The sequence below is a fragment of the Poecilia formosa genome, unplaced genomic scaffold (genome assembly GCF_000485575.1).
Source record: "Poecilia formosa unplaced genomic scaffold, Poecilia_formosa-5.1.2 Scaffold124, whole genome shotgun sequence".
Lineage (NCBI taxonomy): Eukaryota > Metazoa > Chordata > Actinopteri > Cyprinodontiformes > Poeciliidae > Poecilia > Poecilia formosa.
In genome coordinates this window covers 300,684-311,484 of record NW_006800063.1, presented here as the reverse complement: position 1 = coordinate 311,484, position 10,801 = coordinate 300,684, and the positions used below count along the sequence as shown (strand labels likewise).

General features: G+C 40.2%; 3 protein-coding genes across 7 annotated transcripts in view; 2 read left to right on the top strand and 1 right to left on the bottom strand.

Moving 5' to 3' along the window:
- The window catches only part of LOC103144302 (bile acid-CoA:amino acid N-acyltransferase-like), a 15,079-nt gene extending 14,157 nt beyond the window's left edge, over window positions 1–922 (top strand). For all 5 annotated transcript variants that reach the window (XM_016675994.1, XM_016675992.1, XM_007561216.2 and 2 more), the window contains 2 exons: window positions 195–330; window positions 421–922. In XM_016675994.1, coding sequence (XP_016531480.1) covers window positions 195–330; window positions 421–521 — 237 coding nt within the window. In that variant the 3' untranslated portion in view covers window positions 522–922. The remainder of the gene's footprint in view (window positions 1–194; window positions 331–420) is intronic.
- A 97-nt stretch (window positions 923–1,019) lies between these two features.
- On the bottom strand, window positions 1,020–2,726 carry LOC103144303 (protein S100-B-like). The gene is made up of 3 exons (XM_007561219.2): window positions 1,759–2,726; window positions 1,394–1,537; window positions 1,020–1,218 (listed from the first exon to the last, which is right to left on the bottom strand). Exons 1-3 carry the CDS (start codon window positions 1,762–1,764, stop codon window positions 1,069–1,071), a joined length of 300 nt encoding a protein of 99 aa, XP_007561281.2. The 5' UTR covers window positions 1,765–2,726; the 3' UTR covers window positions 1,020–1,068.
- Window positions 2,727–4,303: 1,577 nt separating this feature from the next.
- On the top strand, window positions 4,304–10,339 carry inpp1 (inositol polyphosphate-1-phosphatase). The gene is made up of 6 exons (XM_007561215.2): window positions 4,304–4,584; window positions 6,525–6,730; window positions 6,820–6,880; window positions 7,919–8,119; window positions 8,196–8,370; window positions 9,381–10,339. Exons 2-6 carry the CDS (start codon window positions 6,527–6,529, stop codon window positions 9,874–9,876), a joined length of 1,137 nt encoding a protein of 378 aa, XP_007561277.1. The 5' UTR covers window positions 4,304–4,584; window positions 6,525–6,526; the 3' UTR covers window positions 9,877–10,339.
- The last annotated feature ends 462 nt before the right edge of the window (window positions 10,340–10,801 follow it).

Genomic DNA, 10,801 nt, shown 5'->3' with positions numbered 1-10,801 from the left:
TGTGACGTCAACGCCTTAGGTGCAAAGAGACCATTGAAAACACGGATAATAAAATTTAAAATTGTTGAGAGAGTGACTCTGAATTACTTTCAATAATCCTTGGTACCACATATATTTTAAATAATGTTTAAATTTTAGTCATCAATCTATCAAATGTCTTTGGCACTTTTAATTCTTGGTTTCTGGATCATCAGATTGAGGAGAGGTTAAGGTCTGCCGGTAAATCCCACCTGCTCACCCGCTTGTCCTACCCCGGTGCTGGTCACCTGATCGAGCCCCCCTATTCCCCGAGTGCAAGAACGTCCATGTGGTCCGTCAAACCCAAGAAATGTGAGCTGCCTCTGCAGTTTTACATGACTTCATTCATGTTCTTTACTTATTATTGCCATTATTACATGAGATCTGATGTTTCTGCTGCAGTGATCACAATGTGGGGCGGCCACCCTGCACTGCACGCTGCCGCCCAGGAAGATGCATGGAAGAAAATACTGGATTATTTGGAGAAAAATCTGAGAAGCTGAATATCTGGAGAGATGCTGGATTTGAGAACGTTTTTTAATCAGAAATGTAAATTGGAGCTGGAGTTCAATTTGCACAAAAATGGACAAGTTAATTTGTTGCTATGCAGCAAATTGTAGATCATCCTCAAGAGAGAGCTGCTTGGTTTTTGCCGTCATTCTAGTGCCAACCACTGGACACACATCAGCGAGGAGGAAAGTCACAGCAGCAGCAAATGTATTATGTTTTATAAAACTCCTGTAGAAACTGAGCTGCTGCTGGATGATGACTTCTGAGTTTTCCGACTTTGTGCCGTATGATCCAAATACTGGGCATTTAATTTCATCCATTAAAGTTTATAACAAACAACTGAACTGTGCAAAATGTGCCAATTCCCCAAGCAGAATAAATCAGGTTATGAAAAGCATCACAATAGAAATAAGATTTAATAACAACCTTCTCTCTAACTTGGTTAAAATACAAATGAATCAAGTCACACTAGTAGACAAACGGAGCCAGACTTCCAGATTTTCTCAGGTGTTTAATGAGTATTTAGTATAAACATACTGATCAATGTTTGTGGGTCTGGTTGAAGATGTCGTGACATGCTGAAGTAACCATGGCGATGAGAGCTACGAACTCTTTGAAGTCGATCTCCAGGTCTCTGTTCTGGTCCAGATCAGTGAAGAGTTGGTTCAGGATCTTCTTGTCCTTAATTTTCTGTTTAGAAGGAAAATGTTGATTAAGTGCAGGAACCGGGCAAATAAATCAGACAAGATGGAAAAACTACGGAAGCACATGTGATATTTGTTTCATAGATCTTGGAGGTTTCACTCATGCAGATCTTGAGTTTGATTTCCTGCGGTGATTAAAATAATCAGATTAAATTACTCGCCTTGATGAAGTGATTCATCTCATTGTTGATGAGAGCTTTAAGGTCTGCCTTCCTCAGCGTGCAGTTTTGACCCGAGTATTTATGGAAAACTTTAATGATAGTGGCCATACCGTTCTCCAACTCTGAGAAATCATCTGCAGAGGCCTGCAGCAAACAATTTAAAACAAAACATCATCATTTAGACTTCCTTACATGTAAATGTTAGTTAGTATGAATTAAAAATAAATCAGAAACTTTCTTTGTTTCTTTCTATTAAACTATAAACTAAAACACTACATGTGTGAGTTAATGACTTACCATACTGTATTAGTTCCCCGCATTTATTTCCAATTAGAATACTATTTTGAGATATTAGTCCTCCTTACCTCCATCTTCAGCAGCTGCTTTCTCCAGTGAGGATCTTGAGTGCGACTGAAGACTAAATAGCGGCAAGCTGTCGGCCTCGCCCAATAACAATGGACACGTAGCTGAATCGATCAACCACACGGAGGCTTCTCATGTGTCATACAGCGCATAATGCATTTTTAATGGATGCAAGTGGTCAACTCTTTTATCAAACACCAAACAATCTCCTCATGAAAAGTGTAATTTCATGGTTGTGTGAAATTACTATAGAGCAGTATCCCCACTGCATGATGCTACCAAGACCACATTTCATTATTGGGGTGATTTTTTTATCATGATTCTACCTTCCATAGCCTTTAAGGCAAAAAATTAAATTTTTGGTCTCATCAGACCTGAACACCTTCTTCGACACTATCTCTCCTTCATGGTTTCTAGCAAACAGGCTATACATGGCATAAAACCATCAGATTTGTGGCGTCCATGACTAAAAGTTGTTAGCAGATTCTCCCACCTCGGCTGCAAACCTCTGCAGCTGACCATGGACGACTTGGCTGCCTGTTTGATCAATCCTCTCCTTGCTCAGTTTAGTTGGACAGTCTCTTTCCATTTTCATGTGATGGATTAAGCAATGCTGCGTGAGGCGATATAAGAGCCTGTGATTTGTGTTTTATAACTCAACTCTGCTTCAGACTTTCTCCCCAACTTGTCTGCTGTGTTGCTTAGTTTTTGTAATGCTGTATTTGCTCTATTTATTAATTATGGTACTTATAAAGTCAGTTTGCACTGACTAGATATAATTTAGACAGATCAGAGTAACTGAGGCTTAATGCAAATGCACAGCATACATTATATTCTATCAAGGTATAATGAAGTAAATTGACTCGGTAGAGTGCTGTATCATTACAAAGATAATAGATCTTCTTTCTTTTTGTTTTTTTAAAATACATCGTTTTGTGTTTCTATAAATTGTCAATTGGTGCTTAGTTTTGAGAGAAAACATTTTTTCTTCCAACTACTCCTTTTCATTCAAAACTTTTGTTTATATCAACATGTGACATGTTCATTTTAAACTGTAAATGAAATCAATAAATAAAATAATTAATTCTTACTAGTAAAAAAGCTTAAATCATAAATGCTTCTCTTCCAATTTACCACTCTGTGTTGACCTATAAGTATCCAGATACAATGCAATGGAGTGTGTGATTGCGAAAACAGGGAGAGGTTCAAAGGATATTAGTCCTTACAATGCACTAATATCCTTGTAAAAGCACTGATGACTGCAGGATGACTGTCATCCTGTTCGGTCTTGCAGGATGCTTTCAAAGAAGATTCCAGTAAAAACCTAAATAGTTTTTCATTGGTTCCCTATTAATAAGAAATACATCCTGTGTGTCATTAAAAGGTATTTACATCAAAACATCTTTGTCAGTAGGTAAGCTATGAATGCCACTGTTTTACTTAATTTTGGGTGTAAAATTATTGATAAGAGAAAGCTTGAACTGAGTCAAATATCTCCAATACATTGGTCATTAACAATTGAAGCTGTTGTAATATTTATTTGAAAAGCATTTAACTCTGCATGTGTGGTTTCTGTGCCTCTCAGCAGCAAGCTGTGTGGGGATGCTTGTGGCTGATTTGTGGCATCACTTACAGAGCTAAAATATATTATGCTGCCTTGCAGAGAAAGATAGAGGTTGCAGCAACAGTCAAATCAGAATCTGCTGTTAAATTTGGACTTGCCAGCCTCTTTTCTTTTTAATGAATCTGTCTTTATGTATGATTACTGTTGCTTAACAGTGAACGTGAACATGTGGGAGAAGAATTTAATGTTGGTCATTTCCCTCTTGTTGGTCGCTGGAGGAAGAGAAATTCCTACTCAAGATCCATTTTATTCAGACTTTTGAAATTGTACCTACTGGGTTCATTATAAAATTTGGGGTATTAATTTGGGGGGTTTGAATAATTTATTTTCACCAGAGAATCAGACAAGAAGAAATTAGCAGTATCTAACACCAAAAAACTAAATGACCCCCATAAATATTTACATAAATAAACATGAACAACTTTTAAGCAGCATCTCTCCCTTCTGATGCCCTTCTCAGGTGAGGAGTTAAACCAGGAAGAGGTGAACGCTTGTTCCACTAAATCAGGGGTGTCCAAAGTCGGCCCTCGAGGGCCGGTATCCTGCACGTTTTAGTTCTCTCCCTGGTGGTAGTAACAACCTTTTCAGTTTGTCAATGTTCCCCTTAGAAACTTCTAACGAGCCATCATTTGATCCAGGTGCGTTAAACCAGACCGACTTTGGGCACCACTGCACTAAATATTGTTAAAACAATACAAATATAAGAAACAGACAAATTGACAAATTTGTAACAACAGTAGCTTTGTACAGAAAGAATGACCAGCCCCTCTGTTTCTCAAGAAGGTCTCCGCAAATGTCTAATCACAGCTATAAAACTCAAATAGCCAAAACACTTGACCTGTCACTCAATCATGCATCACAAGACTCAACAGCTGTATCTAATTGTCACTTGAACGCACCGCGCTACGTTTCCGCCTTAAAAACAGCTACAGTGGTGGCAGCGCATTCCGTGACGTCATACGTTACGCTCCTGTCTCCGCCTCGAATGTTTAAGCGTAGCTTGCGAGTGGAGCGTCCGCCCTTCCTGCGGTAGGAAACTGACGTAAACTGAGCGGACAGGCAGAGCTCGGCATTAATTAAAAGCTTAAATATAATAATTTGACTGAAAGCCCACATCCTCCTTCTGAGCTCATTGCATTTTGAGCCAAACCGGAAAGCACGGTCACCGAAAAGGAGATAGAAAGCGGGCTATAACCTGGCGTTGGTAAGGTTTTAATCATTCACTTTATCTTTTTTTTTTTTTTTAACTGCTTTCATTTAAATTCCTGTCATACATTTCTCATGAATGCGAAGCTAAGCCCGTGTCCTCGCTTTTAATAGTACAGCTGAGCAGACAACAATGACGACGATTTTTGGGTCGGAACAAATAAAATTGATAAAATGACTATATTGTTTATATTTTGTAACTGTTTATATTTCAGTCTGGCTAAAGGAGTCCTATGCAGCAGTAGTTCTCCAGAATCTCTTCATCGTTAAACATTTTTACCAGCACTGCTTTTGACTACTAAACGCTATCAACTGATGTAGTATTTGTCTCTGTAACAAATGTACCTTTAGTTAAACCACAGCTAGGCAGTAAATTATGGATTTATACTACATTTGGTAAAATAAGGGTTTTGAAAACCTCTTCAGCTTTACTTTGGTTTGGGTTGGTGGCATTACTAGAGTAGAGCTGCCATTGGTAAAAACTGTAGCAGACAAACGGGTTCTAAACTATTTTTGACGGCTCCTGAGGCCTTTTGTCATCAGATCTTCAGTCGTACCATTTTGCTTATGTTTCTGTTTTCATCTTTCCATTTGATGAAGTTAGCTGTTGCCATATTCTACTGTATCACCTTTGAATAGACGTTATATTTGTCAGTATAGTGAAGCTGTATGCAGCATGTGCTCGTTAGTTCACCTGGTGTTTACTGGAATGATGGTGGTATACTGTTTCTGGTCACTGGAACCAGTGGGCTCATAAGTCTGTCTGCTTGGCCATCATTTTCTACTGCACAAGGTGTCGAGCTCCAGTCCTGGAGGCCCTGCCCTGCAACTTTTAGATGTACCTCTGCTGCTCCACATCTGAATAGAATAATTAGGTCATTAGCAAGGCGCTGGAGAACTTATCTAAGAGGAGGTAATTAAGCCATTTCATTCCAGTGTTTTGTACCTGTGGCACATCTAAAAACTGCAGGGCAGCGGCCGTTGAGGACTGGAGTTTGACACCCCAGTTCTACAGACTGGGGGGGGGTAATGTAACAGTGGAGACTTAAAAAATGCTCCCACTGGAACTCGTCAACCACACAATCTGGTTTTTATTAAATAAAATGACCCTCTGGTTTCAATTATCTCAAAACAAATTCTGGTCATTCCAGTCTGCTGTGTTCCTCTTGACTAGCTGCATTCATGTTTTTCTTCAACAGGTTTTGTTGGAGCCACTTGGAATACAAACAAACGCATCTAAAAATGGAGAAGATCCAAAAAAAACTGAGGGATAAAAACACTTATGTTAACATAACTTTGAGCTGCCTTGTCTTAAGTAAAGATTTATTGTGCAATTTAAAACAAATTGAAATTTAAGTTGTTCCACAGGTGGCAGAGACTTAAGCGAGTTTGATTTTTACAGAAAGAGGTTAAAAGCTTTAGGATATTGGAGCTTGTCCTAAGTGTTGAATTATTCAGGTACACAGAAAAATCATACTAATTTTCTCTAGAACAGAAAGTAAGAAACGTCAAAAGTCTAAACCCTTAAAACATACTTTACAGTGTAACGCCTCTTTGAGGGTCACAAGAAAATGTCTCCCTGTAAACAAAGTGGAAACAAATTAAGGCTGGTTTAAAACTTTTTGACAGCAGTGTTTAGATATGACTGGTTTCTCCAATCAGAGTGCGCCTCTGTGCTAATCTAATGCTGTGCTGCAAAGTTTTGCATAATTTAAAAATATTTTCCTGGGAATTGAATTGTGAGCTGCATATGTTTGAACCCTCTCTTCTAGGTCACATGCAAAGCCCTGTAGCCACATCCCTGCTGCGCTCATTTCTTTTTTCAGAGGCGCCCTGTTTTCATTTTCAGGCTATAATTAGCCTATCATGTGCGTGAGCGACCTTCTCCATCCCTTTTATCCCCATTCTCTCACACAATTCTTCACCTCTCTTGCGCAGACATGGCCGACCTGCTGAGGCTGCTGCTGCGGGTGGCTGAGAAGGCCGCAAACGTGGCTCGCATCTGCAGACAAGAGGCTCCTCTCTTTCAGCTCCTGGTGCAGGAGAAGACCGGAGAAGACAAGAACAAGAAGTTCGTGCAGGACTTCAAAACGCTCGCCGACGTGATGATTCAGGAGCTGATCCGGCACGACGTGAGAGCTCAGGTAAGGGCGTAAATTGTGAGCCATAAGTAATAAAGTTGTAGAACTAGATTGAGTTTTTATGCTCATGGTTTGTTTTATTTTCTGTGCAGTTCCCAGAGTTGGCTGGATTCATTCATGGAGAAGAGTCAAACAAGTTTGAAAATGGGCTTGGTAATTATTTGGTGTACATTGTTTCTATCATGTTTGCCTTTAATCGTGTTTGCAGCTCATAATTATAAGTATAATTATATTTATAATTACTGAATGCGCCACACACTACAAATGGAAAGCAAAACCTCCAGCTCTGAGTTTTTACTCTAAACTCGCATAGCCTCACATTTAGTTTGAAAGCTGCCACTTGGAGACTTAACAGACCAGCACTGCACCTGAATTGTTAAAAGCTCTGCATGCAATTTCCCACAGTGGTGAAAAAATGCCTGCAGTTCTGACAGCATTTAGGTAGCTGTTGTAATTTCGCCTGCCTTGTATTGAAGGACAAAGTTCAAATAAATGGGCTCAGCAATTCACTTGTCTATAACGGACATGTTCATGAGACCGATACTTCCATTTCAAAACTGTAGCAAGAGTTGAAACATCTTAACTAAACAAGAGTTCCCTCTATTTAGGTACTTTGAGGGTTTTTTTTTTGTCTGGTTGACTGAGAATTTGCACCAACATCCTTGGATTTAATTTCCAAATGTCAAGTTCCAGGTTCATAAGAGACTGAGGCTGTCGAGCACAAATGATTTGTTGGAGAAATATTGTTCATGCTGATAAAATGATTCCCTTGTTGTATTGAGCAAAAATAATCATCATTGAAGTCATGTTAGATTTAAATTCAGAGTGAGGGGAAAATGGATGATGTCTTATTCTGCATTTGTAAACATCAGGCTTTAGGTATTTATGTTTGTCATGGAGGTATGTTAAAAGTTTTTCAGGATTTATAAATGACTTAAATTTCTTTAAAAAAAAAAAAAACAAAGCAGATTGTGATGAATTTATTTTCTCTTGCCCTAAATATAATTGAAACACCTTTGTAATGTTACACATGACTGGCAGCAGTTTTATACACAGAGCTGATTATTCGTGCAGATCAAACACCCAGCACTTCAGTGTGTCACAGTCCAAACATTTAGACGCGGTGACATCATGTGCTGTGTAAACGCATGAGGTCATTCGTTGTAAATTAAAGCCTCGCTGTTTCTCCAGGAGAAAGCGTGACTGTTACCGTGTGCAGCACTGAGGAGGAGACTGCAAAGCTCCTGGCCACCGTGCTGGATGGCGACCGGACGGCGGCGTCTCTGCTGGCTCGAGCCGTCCACCAAGACCCGGCCACCATCGAGGCGAGCACAGATGGACTGACGGTTCCGCTTAAACCATCTGAGCTTGGCATCTGGATTGACCCCATAGGTAAAAACGCACCAGCTGCTTAAGTTGGCTCCTTTAAAACAAGAGCTGCTTATGATGATCTCCGTTATGTGTGAAGACGCCACCAGTCAGTACATCGAAGGGCGCGAGGAAGTGCTGGAAGAGGGCCGCCTGTCTCCTTCAGGTCTGCACTGTGCGCTGGTTCTGATCGGGGTTTACCTGCGGAGCACAGGTGAGCCCGTCATGGGCGTGATCAACCAACCGTTCAACAACAAAGATCCCGCTGGCACAGGGTGAGTTAAGCAACTCAGAACCTCCAACTCCTGTCTAGCAGTTTTGATCATTCAAGCCGTCTTCAGAAGTTCATTTAAAACTTTTAAACCTTGTCACACTTCCTTGTATTTGACTTTTTGTTTCAACTGTTGAGCAAATGTACGTCTTCAGATTGACCAGAAAGTGCAGGAAGATCACCTTAATGTAAAAAGTAGCACTTACTTTCTAACCAAATAGAAAAATAAAATCTTCATTGGATATGTAGTTAAATGCATTAATTGGGGACAAATTATGCCACAGTGACAACCTGAGACTACTTTTTATTTTGCTTCTACCTTTTTGTTTTTTTAGACGATTGCCTGCTCTAATTTTCTGGATTTCATTTGTCTTCACATTTAGTTTCTTAAATATACAACATGCATTTCATATCCTTCTTATGCTGCTTTTACGCAGCATCTTCTCCAGATTATGGTCAATGAAACTTTCATAGGTCTATGGGCTATTCAAAACATGTTCATCGCATTTTTTGAACAATCATTTTCAGAATGAGATTTTAGTCGGCTCAGTTCTGCTTATGTTGAGATTTTCAGAATTGCTCCAAACAAATGTATAATTGTACAGCGGTATGTCTTTGAAAAGCAGAAGTGGAGCCTCAGACAACCAGCAAGAATGAATCATGTGGTTTCTGGATGGCAAGTAAACGACAAAACATTTGTCTTTTCCAGCAGCCATTGTACAGTGCATATGGCATTAAAACCAGCTGACCAAACATGCTGGAGCTCAGCTCGGGTTGCTAGGTAATGGAACAGTTTTTGAAACTGTATATTTTCCAGACACCAAAAAACTTATTGCCAAAGAAAAATGGCTAGGTGGTTTCTATGCGGTAGGTCTATTTTTAGAAGCAGTTGAGACCCAACCAGATGTATAAAAATGTGAATTTTTCATAAAATGCTTTCTTTAATGACCGCTGTGACTTTACTCTGTCACTGAGCTTTTCAGGCTGACTAAAAACGATCCTCTCTGTTCTCAGCTGGAGAGGAAAGCACTACTGGGGTGTGTCCTGCGGCAGCACGAACATCTGCTCAGAGTCCAGACCAGGAGAGCGATCTGAGGGAGGCCTGTCCGTGGTGCTGAGCTCCAGTGAGAAGCAGTCGGTGAAGGAAGCTCTGACCTCGGTGTGCGGCCCAGACAAGCTCATGTACGCCTCTGGAGCCGGCTACAAGGTCCTGTGTGTCATCCAGGGCCTGGCGGACGCCTATGTCCTGTCAGAGGGCAGCACCTTTAAGTGGGACTCGTGCGCTCCTCACGCTCTGCTGCGGGCCCTGGGTGGGGGTGTGGTGGACTTGGCTTTGAGTCTGCAGCAGTCGGAGAGCGGAGCACAGGATCCCAGGACAGAACTGACATATCACCAGCCTCGCGCTGATCGATCGGGAGCAGACCGCTGGGCCAATCATGGCGGCCTAGTGGCCTACAGAGACGTTTCTCAGCTCCGCAGCATCATGGGAGCCCTGAGAGGTAAACTTTAGGTAAAAACACCTTGTGAGTTTAAATATACCACCATATTTATCTTTTCTATGTTAGTGGAGGGAGACGGGTGTGAACAGAAATATTAGTTATAAATGTGTCTAACCAGATTTCTATGGAGCATTACCAACTAAATGTGAGATGAAATGTTTTTGAAATGCGTTAAAATGTGAAGTGCTGTAATTCTGACAAGCCCATAAACAGACAGGTTTGCAGTATTTGTCCCTAAAGCAAGCAAAGTCTAAAATTTGGTTGTTTTGTGTTCATGAATTAAAGTTATTGTAAAGGCACCATTACAACCATTTAGAGATCTGGAGACAACTCGAGGTTAAGTGCCTTTCCATGTGGAAGCCAGAAATGACTTTCTGACTGCAAGATGACTTCGCACATATGTCACCCTATGTACTAAAATGTGTATTTTGTATAAAAGATATCATGAAATTAAATGAATTTATTCACAGAAAACATTATTTTTTTTAAGTCTTTTTACAAGTGGGGGGGGGATGAAAGCCAAGTTTCCTTTTTTTTTTTTTTTTTAACTCAAAACTAACATGTGAAAGTATGCACCACTCTGGTCTATTATACAAAATCCTGAGGTTTGTTTGAGTAACTGGCCAAAAGGTGGAAATCTTCAAGGGGAGCAAGGTGCTATAAAAATATACAGAAATATGCTTTTTACAGACGCCAATATTCACATCAATGAATCTGGTGGGTTTTTTTACCTTCACATCAGGGAGTTAATGTTTTGGAAACATCTCCATGTAAGGAGCAGAGATTTAAAGGTGCCCTGCTCTGTTTTCACAAGCATAACAAAGCCAGTCAAAGGTTGAGTGGAAAATGAGGTAAAACGGTGAAGGTACTTTTTTAGGTCAGGTTGGATAAAAAGGACCGTCTGCATGATGGTTGCTGAATAAAATGACAAGTTGA

What these genes read in the sequence shown, in the direction of transcription:
- LOC103144303 (XM_007561219.2), bottom strand. An exon ending in AGATGAATCACTTCATCAAG is followed by an intron (nt 1,219 to 1,393) that starts GCGAGTAATTTA and finishes CCTTCTAAACAG; the next exon opens with AAAATTAAGGACAAGAAGAT.
- inpp1 (XM_007561215.2), top strand. Translation starts at nt 6,527, where the DNA reads ATGGCCGACCTGCTGAGGCTGCTGCTGCGGGTGGCTGAGAAGGCCGCA. An exon ending in GGCACGACGTGAGAGCTCAG is followed by an intron (nt 6,731 to 6,819) that starts GTAAGGGCGTAA and finishes TTTTCTGTGCAG; the next exon opens with TTCCCAGAGTTGGCTGGATT. An exon ending in AAAGATCCCGCTGGCACAGG is followed by an intron (nt 8,371 to 9,380) that starts GTGAGTTAAGCA and finishes CTCTGTTCTCAG; the next exon opens with CTGGAGAGGAAAGCACTACT.